Raw genomic sequence first — 12,542 nt, 5'->3', positions numbered from 1 at the left:
TCTTCAACCTGCACCACAGAACACCAAGAGCAGAGATGTTTGAAAAGTTTTAATGCAAAATATAAAGATTTGTATATATAAGGCCTTTCTCAGAGAGAATGAGTTGCTGTCACCCGAGAAGAATGATGTGAGTCCAGGCTGGCTCTAGAGGATCACAGCCCAAGTATCACAAGCCTGGATTTAAATAGAAGAAAAAGTTAGCTTAAATTGTATGAAAGTTATCATGGTTAAACTTGTAATCAATAAATGACATTTATGCTGCAATTAGAATTCCTACACGTGAGATGATGCCAAGTTCAGTTATTATCATAAATGAGTTCAGTGGTGTTTGTCAAAGAGGCTACTGACAAGCCTTGCTCTTGGGCTTTGCCAGACCTCTGTCCTACAGCCTTCAAACTGCCTTTGAAACCATCAGCAGAAATGCAGTCTTCAAACTAATATCAAATCCTGGAGATGAACTAATCAAATACCTTCACTCTCAGGAGACTGGTGACCAGAAAGATTCTTCAAACTCTTGACAGGTTGGAACTTTTATGGCTCAACCTCAGGGAGGTGAGACTCCAACTTGAGGTCAAAACAGGCATGTGTCAAGAGGAGGTATAAACCACACATGCTCACTATAGGGAGAAACAACTTGGAGGCCTGTGAATTCTACCATACCTTTCTGTGATCTCCCATAAAATGATCAGTAAGGACCTATGAGTATAAAACTGGCTCCCGATTCCTTGACGGCTCAGCCCCACCACTGTGCTAAGGAATCCTCCTTAACCTTGACTGTATTTGGCTATCTTTGGAAGACTACTAACAGGTGGTTTAGCACATTCCATCCTCACGACCACCCAAGACCACTGTCACATCTCAAATATCCCAAGTCCTTGTTATACATAACCCTCTTCTGTAACCCACACCTATCATCTACTTCATCATTAATGTCTATGTTGAATTACCCTACAGTCTAACCTCACTGGATTTTAACTCAACTGTCCTTGATTTCCCTTTAAATGAAAAGCAAAGGCTGATGGCACACAAACTCTAAACCACTCCAAATGTCTACCTTTCAAAATGTTGAACTCTGGAAGCACACTGAATACAACTTTGTCCTTCCCTCTACTGTTTCTCATCTTTGCTGTGACACGCCCCACCCCCTTCTCCCCATACCCAACAATGGTCTCCCTGCCCACCCTGGAGCCAGCATTGTCAATCATGCTCCTCCTAAGACTGCTGCTGCCTCCCACAGCACTCGCCCTGCAAACCTCACCATCTCCGTGGCTTTGCTGCTGCTCTGGTGAGTAGACAATGGGTCCGTGACAAATGTATGCTGAGCCACAGCTGTACACTCAGCAACTTAGGCAATCCTTTACAGCTGCTTTAATTTGCGCTTCCCATCCCCTCCAACACTTGGTCTGAAACTCTGACACTCAGGGAACTCCACACTCCAGCTCTGCTATCATTATAATCTGTGGATGACTCACTTGTTCATCTTACTGAGAAGGAAGAAGCCGAAGCCATCTGAACTGTGCCTCTTCAACCATCCTCCCTCCACCTTAACTCATTTGTACACAAATATTAAGCATCTACTTATATGCCAAGCACTAGGAGTAAAAAATATGGTCCCTGCCCTCAAGGACAAAGACATATGAACAGAGAGCTGCAACAGTGTTATAGGGGACATGGCATCAGGTACAGTGGAAGCCCAAGGAGAAACTGGCCAATTCTATGTGAGGGGTCAGGTTTTATTGAGTATCTGGCATATTACAGTGCTTAGTAAACATTTGTGCAAATGATCCTTGAACAGAACGGGAGGAGTCAAAAGCATTCCAGACAGAAAACAGCATGAGCAAGAGTGGGGAGGCCTGAAAGCACTTGCACACTGGAGAATCTACAAGCAGTTCTGGATGGCTGAAGCAGGAGTACATATGCCTGTAGTCAATAGGAAGTAGTGATAGGTTTTAATCTTTCCCCTACTGTGTCTCCTTCCATACAATCTGAAGGAAAACAGCATCCTTCCACCAAGACTCAATCTGGAGCAAGATACAGCAGGGATGCTGGAACCAGAGACCTAGGGTCCAATACTACCTCTATTCACTTATCTGAATCTGTTTCCTGTTCCTAACAGGAACTGCCCACTCCCTAATGGGCCCAATGCTCCAACTAAGAAGAATGTGATGTTCTTCGTATACGTGCCACAATTTTCTGCCTTTCTACCTTGTTCTGTGTGGGGATCTTCCACTTAAGCTCTACTCCCACAACTCACCATATTTTCATGTCCAGAGCCCATTCCACACTTCAAGGCCAAGGTTAAATGCCTCCTTTGGGAAGCTGTCACCCATAAGTAAGATCACCTTCAACACCAGTAAGCCCTCCCTCTACAGCTCTCCGGGGGTACTGACTACCTGTTCATTGTGTTCTCTTATCACTGACCTGAGATGAGCTCCAGGACAGATATGTTATTTCTAAATTTAAATGAGTTCTCAATACTTTTTTTTTTTTGTAATAAATAAGCAGAATTATATACCTTATGGAATAAACCATAAAGGTGAAGTGCTGGCTGTGTTACTAGGCAATACTGCTTATGAGAAAAATGACCCCTATCGGTAAACTGCATTTGGAATGAGACGGCCATGAAGGAACTCTAAATACCCAATAGGAAGCCATGGCTTTGGACTTCCCAAAGTACAGTGTGCTCATAATCCCATAGTTCCCCTTGTCTAGGACCTTGAAGCTATAATAATATATTACCATATTGATTATTATATTACTTTGATTATTATGAGATACTGGTTCCTATGCACACATAAGGCTTCTAAGACAGGTGACTCCCATACCCACTTGTGTGGTCCTGTCCCTCACACCTGAGTTGTCACTCAGGGGGTAGAGACTAACCCTTGGACCTCTGAAGACTTGCTGAGACAAATCTGATGCTGCCCTGCTGTGCTTCCTGTCCTGTATCCTTCCACAAAAGTGGTGCCAGGATGGCCAATCTGGGTCTTAGGACTAGGAATGACCAGCTAAATTCAAGACCACGGCTGCTGATCTAACAAGAACAGGCAGTGCAGGCAGGCCTCCTAATTCCCAGACAATGCTCCTGCCATGATCCTATGCTGCCTCTTCCCTTACCCTTTCAGGAAATGACTGATCTTTTAGTGGAAATGGCTTGTGACCTTCACTTTTATATGCAAGTAAGTTCCTCAGAAAATAAACTGCATTAAACCTGTTTCTAAGCCATATTTCTACCAAGATGGGAATAAAACCAACCACTGACCTACTCTTGCCATTGACTGGGTCTCATGATAGGCTTACCAGACAGCTCATGAGAAGACTGGATGTTGCTTCTGTTTCTTCAGTGACTGAAAATTCAGGTGTGTAGGAACAATGTGCACTGTGCTCATTTATGCTATTCTCTAAGCAGGCACGAAGCTTCTGCTCTGTCAACTCTGGAGACTAAAAAATAAAAAGTTCAACCACAACCTAATTTTAGTTACTTGATAGTCAACAGGTTGAAAATCCTGGTTCCCCATACCAACCAAAAAAGCTCTGGTTTGCTCTGATGGCTTGATTCCCTGGAGCTTCAAAGATACTCTTAGGCTTATAATTGTGCTAAGATCTCTTATGCAATCTCCATTTAACCACCTCTCTGGATTAACCAATGCTCTCCATACACATGCTGCTCATGGCATGAAGAACATTCAGAGCTAGTAGGCTCTTTTCTAGCCTCCCTTTGCTTCTGACCCAACCAGCCAAGTATATCCTTACCAAGAATCAGCAGTTTGCTCCCAAATTTGCTTGTGCTAATTGAACATGCTAATTACTGTAACTCAGTAATATAATTACATATTATGTAAACCAATGATACAGGAAGTGAAAATGAAGTTTTATTTTTGTGATAATAAGTGGAAAGTTTAGGAAACACTCAAAAAGATCAGTTGCTTTGGGGAAAAAAAAAGAGCTGTTGAATTAGGTAAAAGATGGGGAGGAAAAATCCTAAAGTTGTATACTCAGTTTCTTGATCCACTTTATAGAAATAAAACTGAAACCTCCAGAGTATGAATTACAGGAGTTGTTTATGTAAAAAAGAGGACTACACACTACAGCCAGCAGAGCCCCACTCAAAGATTGGCAAATACATTTATATGTCTGAAACTTACTGTAAAATGTTTCATTTTCATAATTTGCCATTTTAACCAACTGCTCAATTAACTGGAAAACTTGCAGTACCCATCATGTCAGATAAGAGGGTTCCTTCTCTATTTTAAAGTCACTGAAGCTTAAATCTTGAACATAGGTGTGTCTTCACATATGAAAATTTTTTATGGAGGGTCAGATACAGGTGTTTTCATTCCTAAACTGGGATCTCTATGAAAATCCTAAGCAGTGGTGAGTCTTCAGGGGGTAACAGCCCTGCTCTGTAGTGTTTGTCAATTCAGATTCTGAACACAGATTCCGAGTGTAAGGACATTGGAAAACAGATAACTTTAGACTCAGCAGGGTGGGCCTGGTGTCAGAAGTAAGTGCTCAGCAAGTGTCAGCTCACCATGGCTGATCTGAAGCTACCACATCACTGAACACGTAACTGGAAAGAGATATGCAAAATCAGCTCCAGCCCCCCACTGGAGGGTCTTCAAAAAAGTAGATATACGTGGGAAGAGGGGGCAAAAAATTTGTGTGCATGGAACACTTACATGAGATGGGATGTACAGACCACACTGACACACGACCACACCGCTTGTTATTCTCAGGTTGTACCTAGAAGCAGAATTAGGATCCCAGAGCACCATAGCCAGCAAACCTGGATCCCCAAACCTTTTTAGGCAGCAAATTTGGGGGGAAATTCTGCTCACCTTAGAGTGGGGGATGGAAACTAATAATGCTGAAAAGGTTTTGAAAACTCTTACTTTGTACACACAGGGCAGATGAGGGGGTTTGCTTCCCACTCAGCTAGCATGATGCTGAGACACTTTTCATCAAACTGCAAGCTCTTCTCATACTTGCTGATGATGGACTGTTCTGCAAGGCAAAAGGCAGTTGGAGTTCTTCACCATGCTTCACCAGGGTTGCCCTGTATCCAATGCTAAGCTTCACCCTCAAAAGCTTCCTCCACACAAGGGAAAGATTTGGGCAAAACCACACTACCAATCACTGGGACTTACGGCTCTCAGGCTAGCTTCACCTTGCTGAATCCTTCCCCCTCTAATCTGCCCCCTCCAAACTGCCCCATCCTTGTGAGCATGAGATGAAGGAGGCCAAGGGCAAGGAGACAACTTTCACACACATCTCTTGAGGCCATAGGAGCAGAGATGTGGAATGTCAGGGCCCAGGGGCAAATGGAGAAAGCTGACACTGAGCACTTACTTCTGACACTAGGCCCACCCTGCTGAGTCTAAAGTGATCTGTTTCCCAATGTCCATACACTCAAAGTCTGTGTTTGTTCAGAATCTGTGTGTTCATTCATTTGGCAAACATGCAAAAGTACCTGGTAGGTGTTAGTCACATGGTGCAAAGATGAAAAGACTGCCCTGAGCTTGATGAGCTCACAGTCTAGACTTTAGGGCAGGGGTCAGCAAACTACAGTCATGCTCATTTGTTAACATAGTATCAATCACTGCTTTTCCACTACAACAGCAGAGTTGAGTGCCAGAGACCACGTGGACTGCAAAGTCTAAAATATTCACTTGTCTGGCCCTTCACAGAAAGTCTGCTGACCCCTACTTTAGAATGTTCCTTATGGTGAGTATAGCACAACAGAGTAAACACTTATGACCTCAGATTTTTCAACTAAATGTACAGCAAAAGAAATATTTATTGAGTCCTATGTTTCACCACTAAGATAGGTTTTGGAGTGGGGGCAGCAAATCAGTTTTTTAAAAATAACTTAAGGAATTTACAGTCTAACTAGAGTCAATAATAACAAGCCATAACAAATAACACTTGCATAGCACTTACATTGCTATTTTAAGTCCTCTATATACATTAACTTCTTCACTATTAGTATCCTTATTTCAAAGATGAGGAAACGGAGGCACAGGGAAATGAAGTGCTTTGCTCAGTGCCACACAAGTTAAAGTGGTAAAGCTAAGAGGTGAACTTGGTGGTCTGGCTCAAGAGTATGTGCTCTTGCATACCCAGGACAAGAGCCATCAATTACTGAAAGCTTTCTATATACCAGGCACTGTTGTAAGTCTTCTATACATATTACTTAAGCCCTACAACAAACTTATAGGGTAGGTCTATTATCTCTATTTTATAGACGATAAAAATGAAGTCAAGACAAGGCAATATACAATAAATGACTTAATTATACAAGGTGCTAAATTATGCACTCTACACAGTGCTACAGGCACCTCAAGGAGTGAATGCTCACAAGATCCTGGGGAGTCAGTAAAGAATGGGTGGGAGAGACAGCACTTCCATTGGGTACAGAAAGGAATCTGACCATCCACTGTATCCTGTAAAGTTACATGTTTACTATTAATCTATTAATAGAGAAGCAGGATAGTAGAATAAACATGGAAACTGGATTCATACAATTGATTCTGTTTCCCAACTCCACCACTTATCTACTAGCTGTGTGACCTGTGTGAGAACACCACTTTCTGTTCTGTCTAACACTATCTTACAAGGTAGTCACAAGGAGAAAACAAAATTGTAGAATAAGAAGTTCTTAGCACAAAGCCTAGCACCCTAGAGACCCTTATTACTGGGAAGACAGCAGAGACTTCTGGACACTTGGCTGAAGATGGAGGTAGAGAAGGGGGAGTTAAGAACTAATTCTGTCAGTTGGTTAGAGAGCAGCCTCGTAATACCAAGGTCACAGGTTCAGATCCCCATACTGGCCAGCCGCAAAAAAAAAAAAAAAAAAAAAGGAACTAGTGCCGATCCTAGGAAAGGTCAGCATTAGAGTAGCTAAGTACTTGTATGGTTAGAACGAACTACTCCCAGGTGTTACCTTGGTCAATCAGCTCCTGTTGGATTTCCTCCAGCACAGCCAGATTCACCTGCTCCTCCAACTGCAAGAGAAAGTAGACTCATCAGAAGTTTGAAGTATTAATCAGCCACCAAGCCCCACAGCGATTCGTACTTGGAGAATGGCTTGAAGAATCAAGATTTACATAACAAAATCCATCCAGTCCTCCTGCAGAATATGCTGACAATGGAGTAGTGTGGTCATGCCAAGAAGTCATCAATACATGATCAAACTACCCAGTGACAAAATAAAAGCAACAAATGTGGGGGAGAGAGTATAGGGTAGGAGTTAAGTGCATATTCTTCCAAGGCTATGTCACCACGGGAAAGTTCCTGCTTTGAACTGATATCCTCTCAAAACTTAGTCCCCTCTGTGACAGTGTAAAGAGGGTGGGAAATCCTATTCTGGGAATTGAAAGGTGGGGCCTTAAAGAGGTGATTAGATTCTGAGGACCATGCTGTAGTGAATGGATTAATAATGGCGGTCAGGGGTGTAGTTCTGAGGGCTTTAAAAAGACAGCATGTGACAATCTCTCTCTCTGCTCTGCCATTCTCAGCATGTGACACCCTGCATTGCTGTAGGGTCACCTCAGCAGAAATGTTCCCTGGACTTTGGACTTCCGAGCCTCAGAAATTGTAAGCAATAAATTTCATTTTCTTATAACCTATCCAATTGCAAGTTATTTTGTTATAAGCCACAGAAACGGACTAATACAGTTCCTATTCTCTATAAACCTGTTTTGGCCTCTGTAAAGTGGGAATAAAGCCTACCTGAGGGGGTTATTGTGAGCATTAATTGTGGTGATGTAAGGCAAACATTTGGCATACTATAGGACAAATAGAAGCCACTGAATAATGCATCATTTTAATATAGTGCCTTGATGGTTTCAAAGCAGTTTTTCCCACATGTTTTCTTACATAGTCCTCACAATGCTGATAACATGATTTTCAATCCAGTGTTCTTCCTGATACACTGTAAATAGTTTCTTATCCATATCCAACTTCCAATTCTGGCTGAGATTAGAATTGGAAAGTTCCTGAAGACCTTTTTTAAAAGAGAGATTCAAAGACAAAAAAAGAAAAGAGAGAGAGATTCCTAGCCCATGCCTACTGAATCAAAATTTCCAAGGGTGGAGGCAAGAAATGGAATTTCTTTTAGTTTCATAAGTGGTTATGTTGCAATGATGCAGCAGGTTTACAGTCTGTATTTAGAAACAATTCATCTAGAAGAGTCTAACATTAAAGGCAGAAGAGCCTAGGTTAAAGGCAGTTAGAATTCTAATTGGGGGTTGGGAGGGCAGGTAAGTTTAAAGGACTTGGGTAAACAGGTACAAAGAGGACACTAGGAGTTCTTGACGGTGTAGCCCTCTCTCTGAAAACTGATATCCCAGCCTGACCTGAACCAAGGCCTCTGGACAGTTCTCCTCTGCTTGCAAAGCATTCCACTCCTCTTCCATCACCTCCTGCACTAGAAAGGTCTTCTGAGCTTTCCCTGGCATATTGCCTACAGCCTGGCGGTACTTGGTCAGGAGCCTGTCCCGGCTGTTTCTCATTCTCTCCAGGCATCCCTTGAAAAAAGGAGCAAGACGGGGGTAGGGAGGGGAGAAGAGTGGTTCCATGAAAAAAAAATCAACTCTTAAATTAGTCGGTAAAACATTAAAGGATAGTTACAGACACAAAATTTCAACTATAATCCTAACTACTGTTATTTTTGCATATTCCCTTCCATTCCCTATCCACACGTAGATAAGTAAAATTACAATGCTTCGTTCATGTATTTCCAGATGGCCATATTTCATATTCTGTCTTCAGTGCCGACTTCCTTAATGGTTGTGTGCATAATATCACAGCATTCACTGTCCTATTACAGAACCTTTAGATTGCTTCCAAATTCTTGCTACTTTAGATATAACTGTGGAAATGGCCTTTCTGTACAACGTGTTTCTCAGCTTAGGATGATTTTGTCCCCTAGGGGACATTTGGCAATGCCTGAAGACATTTTTGGTTTTCACGCTTCTATTTGTAGGACTGCTGGCATCTAGTGGGTGGAGGCCAAGGGAGCTGCTAAACACTCTACAATGTACAGAGCAACCCTCCACAACAAAGAATTATCTCCCTCAGATTATTCTCCTGGGATATATCCACTACTTTAGATTTAGAGATTCCCGAAGAGATAGGCAATGTTTCTTACTAGAAACCGTGTTGAGTTCAGAAGAGGCCAGAACTGAGGTGGGACATAACTTTACTAAGACTTAGTGACTGAGCCTCAGTTTACTCCTGCCTAGAACAGAAATCGCTTCTACCTCACATGACGTACGTACACAAAGTGCGTCCCTCGGTGCCCACCTGCCCAACAACAGTAGGTAGAGATGCAGAAGGTGCGCTCATGACCACACTTCAAATTTGAAACAAACACGAATCCAAAAACAAGGCTTCCTGGGAATGAGCTGACCCGTTCTAATCCCACACCCAGGAAACCAAACACTCCGGGAGGCGGCGGGGCAGTGGCAAGACCCAGACCTACAGACAGGGAGCCCTGGTTCGAGGTACGCCTCCACCGGCCAGCCGCTCCTGGCTCCTGCCTCACAGAGCAGGGCTGAGCCGAGGGCACGGAGGACAACGGTCCCCGGGGTGGGCTGGGGCAGCCATCACGGCCCAAGACCCACACTAACCTGCCTGAAAGCCTCTTTCCAAGGAGGCGAGCCCACGAGTTTGTACCGCGAGTGGTGCCGAGATCCTGACGGCTCAGCCATCTCCTCTTGGTGGACTTCGCCGATAAAAGCCCCGCCCTTAGGGCCGCGCGCGGAACTCTGGGAGTGGTAGTTTCTAAGCGTCAATCGCGCTTAGGTCGCAAAGGATTGTTGGAAGTGTTGTCTTATCGGCCGGCCCCACACGGAGGCAGATTTGGGCAACCCCAAAAAAGAGTGGCTGAAGTAGTGACACGTGTGAGGTCAACCTAACCTGGATTGAGGTAGATAAATCTTGAAGGAAAGTTCTGGATTCTTGGGTTTACCAAGAGGGTGATGTCCAACAGGCAATTAGATACACGGGTCTCAGTCTTTGGTACTTGCCTTACAACAGCACCAAAGCTTTCTCTAAACAGTCACTGTTCTGTTGACCTTCTCGTCCCGCCCTTTTCAGCTTCAGAATAAATGCTAGACTGGCAATTGGCAGTCCCCTGGCAATGCCTCTGCCTGATGGGCTGGCCTCCCCTTCACTCCGCCCCTGGCGCAGCCTCGTGCTTCCGGGCCGCCTGCTCGATAATTGGCTAAAGCAGTGGACGACTGGCCGCGGATTGGCTGTTCTCAGCGGCGGGGCTGAGCAACTGAAGTGAGGGAAGCAGTCGGCCCAAGATGGCGGCTGCCGAAGGTCCTGCGGGCGACGGTGAGCTGTGGCAGACTTGGCTTCCTAACCACGTCGTGTTCTTACGGCTCCGGGAGGGACTGAAAAACCAGAGTCCAGCCGAACCGGAGAAACTGGCTTCATCATTGCCTTCGTCGGCGCCGCTGCCACCACCGTTGCTGACAAGAAACCTGCTCTTCGGCCTCGGCGGAGAGCTCTTCCTGTGGGACAGAGAAGGCAGCTCCTTCTTAGTCGTTCGCCTCCGGGGCCTCAGCGGCGGCGGTGAGGAGCCCTCTCTCTCCCAGTACCAGGTATGGCCAGGCCGATCTTGGAAGTGACCCTCAGTCGGGATCTGAACTAGTTTATCTGCACTCTTCCCATCTTGGCTGTTTTTCATCTTCTGGTAGGTGTGTTGTTACTCAACCTTAAGCAGACGTCCCCCTTCGCTCGGAAAAGTCCTTCTTCCATCTTACTTCCCTCCAGCATGGCCACATCACCTTTTGAGGCCCCTGTTTCCTTATTTCGTTCCTTGGACACTGACACTGCTAGACACTGTTACACTCCAGCGGCGTAAGTTCTGGAGGTCTGGGGAAAAGGGAAAGGCCATGGAATAATCAGTAAAATACCAGTGATGGTTAAGTGCTCTGAAGAAAAACAGAGCAGGGTAAGGAGATAGAGAACTATGTCCTCTGTCTGTTATTAGAACTATTAGTTTTCTATCTACTAATGTAGGTCAAGAGAACCCTATGTAATGACGTGACACTAGTAAGGTAATAGGGATAATGATAACTTTCTCTTGGGGTTGCTGTGAACATCAAGCCAGATAGATTTGAAAGCGCCAAGATTCTTGCCTAACATGGAGGAGGAAAACCCCTTTTAGAAAACTAGGCCATCCCCAAGTTGGAAGGGATTTTTGTTTGCTTTTGATAAGCCAGTAGCATGTGAAAGTGGGTTTGATCAGAAAGTAGGTATTCCGGACTTGCTGTGATCAAACATTGTTTTATGGAAATGTTTATTTGTGATAAATTAATTCTCTTCTTTTAAGAACTGAAAAAAAAAAAAAAAAAAAAACTTGGCACCCGTGCTAACGTATGACATCTGTCGTATGCCACTTTTCAATCCTTGTTGGCGACAAGTGATAGGATTTTAACAAGATGCTAGCAGTGCTTTTGCAGTTTTGAAAAAGAAGTCAAGAGTTTACAATGTACTTACTGTAAAATTTCAGTTAAGAATAATCATTTGTTTAGCACACAGTATTCTAATAGCAGCAAACCTTGCTACACAGCATTTGGCACAGTCTAATTTAATTATTTATAATTATTTATTTACTCTGTCTCTTTTCAAAGCTGTAAGGACCAAGGCAGGGGCTGTGTCTGCCTTACCCATTTTTGTATGTCCAGCACTTGACAGAATGCCTGGAACAATAAGCTCTCAGTAAATATTGGTGATTGAATAACCCTCAATCTTCCAGAATCTCAAAAAATCCGAGATTGGAAAGAAAGCAGCTTATCATGAGTTGTAACTTTGAATGTTAAAAAAAAGCATGAGTAGTGACTTTAAAAACAACACCAAAAACCTAAAAACTGTGATTATTACAAATGAACTGTGATTGAATTGTATACGCAGCAGAAGAAAGGTAACCACTGTTTGGTTTAAGTTAGACTGTCAAAATCAAGTAGAAAGAATGTGGAGGTTGAGTACAGGGAAAAGAAGGAAAGAACCACTGACAAGAGAAAAAACAATTTGATTAGAATCAGCAACAGCAACTAAAAGCAACAGACTTACAGACGTCAGTAGCAATTAGTAGAAGTCTCATTCATTATATTCAGAACAGTCTTGTGTAAAAGGATTTTGGCTTAGGGTGATTATACTAGGGGTCTTCATAAAGTTCATGGAAGTATTATCCTTTAATTAAGTTTTTCTACAAACTTTTTGAAGTACCATTGTACATAGGGTAAACAGTACCTCATCAGTCCCATGGTTTATTACCAAAAGTAGAAAGAAAAGAAAATGGGAATTTGAAATAGTCATGAGAGAAGAAGTAGGAAGTACCAATAGCAGAAGGGAATTATTTTGATGACATGGGATGCTAAGACAAACAGCTCATCAGAACCCCCTGAAAATATCACTGTTTCATATTAAGTCTGTATAGGTAAAGCAGCAGTCTGCTGACTGTAGAAGCTCTTGAAGTCATTCTTTATTTTATTGTACTATTTATAATATAATATAGTAATTGCCAT

At 43.3% G+C, this 12,542-nt stretch overlaps 2 protein-coding genes across 4 annotated transcripts in view; one reads left to right on the top strand and one right to left on the bottom strand.

Moving 5' to 3' along the window:
* Positions 1-34: 34 nt before the first annotated feature.
* On the bottom strand, positions 35-9,745 carry RPAIN (RPA interacting protein). 3 transcript variants are annotated; one of them, XM_063111733.1, is made up of 7 exons: positions 9,633-9,745; positions 8,358-8,528; positions 6,944-7,004; positions 4,893-5,004; positions 4,680-4,743; positions 3,301-3,441; positions 35-174 (listed from the first exon to the last, which is right to left on the bottom strand). In XM_063111733.1, exons 1-7 carry the CDS (start codon positions 9,711-9,713, stop codon positions 145-147), a joined length of 660 nt encoding a protein of 219 aa, XP_062967803.1. In that variant the 5' UTR covers positions 9,714-9,745; the 3' UTR covers positions 35-144. The 3 variants fall into 3 exon arrangements, with proteins under 3 accessions (XP_062967803.1, XP_062967805.1, XP_062967804.1); XM_063111734.1 differs by lacking the exons at positions 35-174; positions 4,680-4,743 and having other exon boundaries at positions 3,346-3,441; XM_063111735.1 differs by lacking the exons at positions 35-174; positions 4,680-4,743; positions 4,893-5,004 and having other exon boundaries at positions 3,307-3,441.
* A 558-nt stretch (positions 9,746-10,303) lies between these two features.
* Positions 10,304-12,542, top strand: part of NUP88 (nucleoporin 88) — a 30,852-nt gene continuing 28,613 nt past the window's right edge. The window contains exon 1 of the mRNA XM_063110437.1: positions 10,304-10,613. Coding sequence (XP_062966507.1) covers positions 10,314-10,613 — 300 coding nt within the window. The 5' untranslated portion in view covers positions 10,304-10,313. The remainder of the gene's footprint in view (positions 10,614-12,542) is intronic.

Source organism: Cynocephalus volans, chromosome 10 (genome assembly GCF_027409185.1).
Source record: "Cynocephalus volans isolate mCynVol1 chromosome 10, mCynVol1.pri, whole genome shotgun sequence".
Classification (NCBI taxonomy): Eukaryota; Metazoa; Chordata; class Mammalia; order Dermoptera; family Cynocephalidae; genus Cynocephalus; species Cynocephalus volans.
The sequence above is the reverse complement of the archived record's forward strand: the minus strand, read 5'-3'. Positions and strand labels throughout refer to the sequence as shown.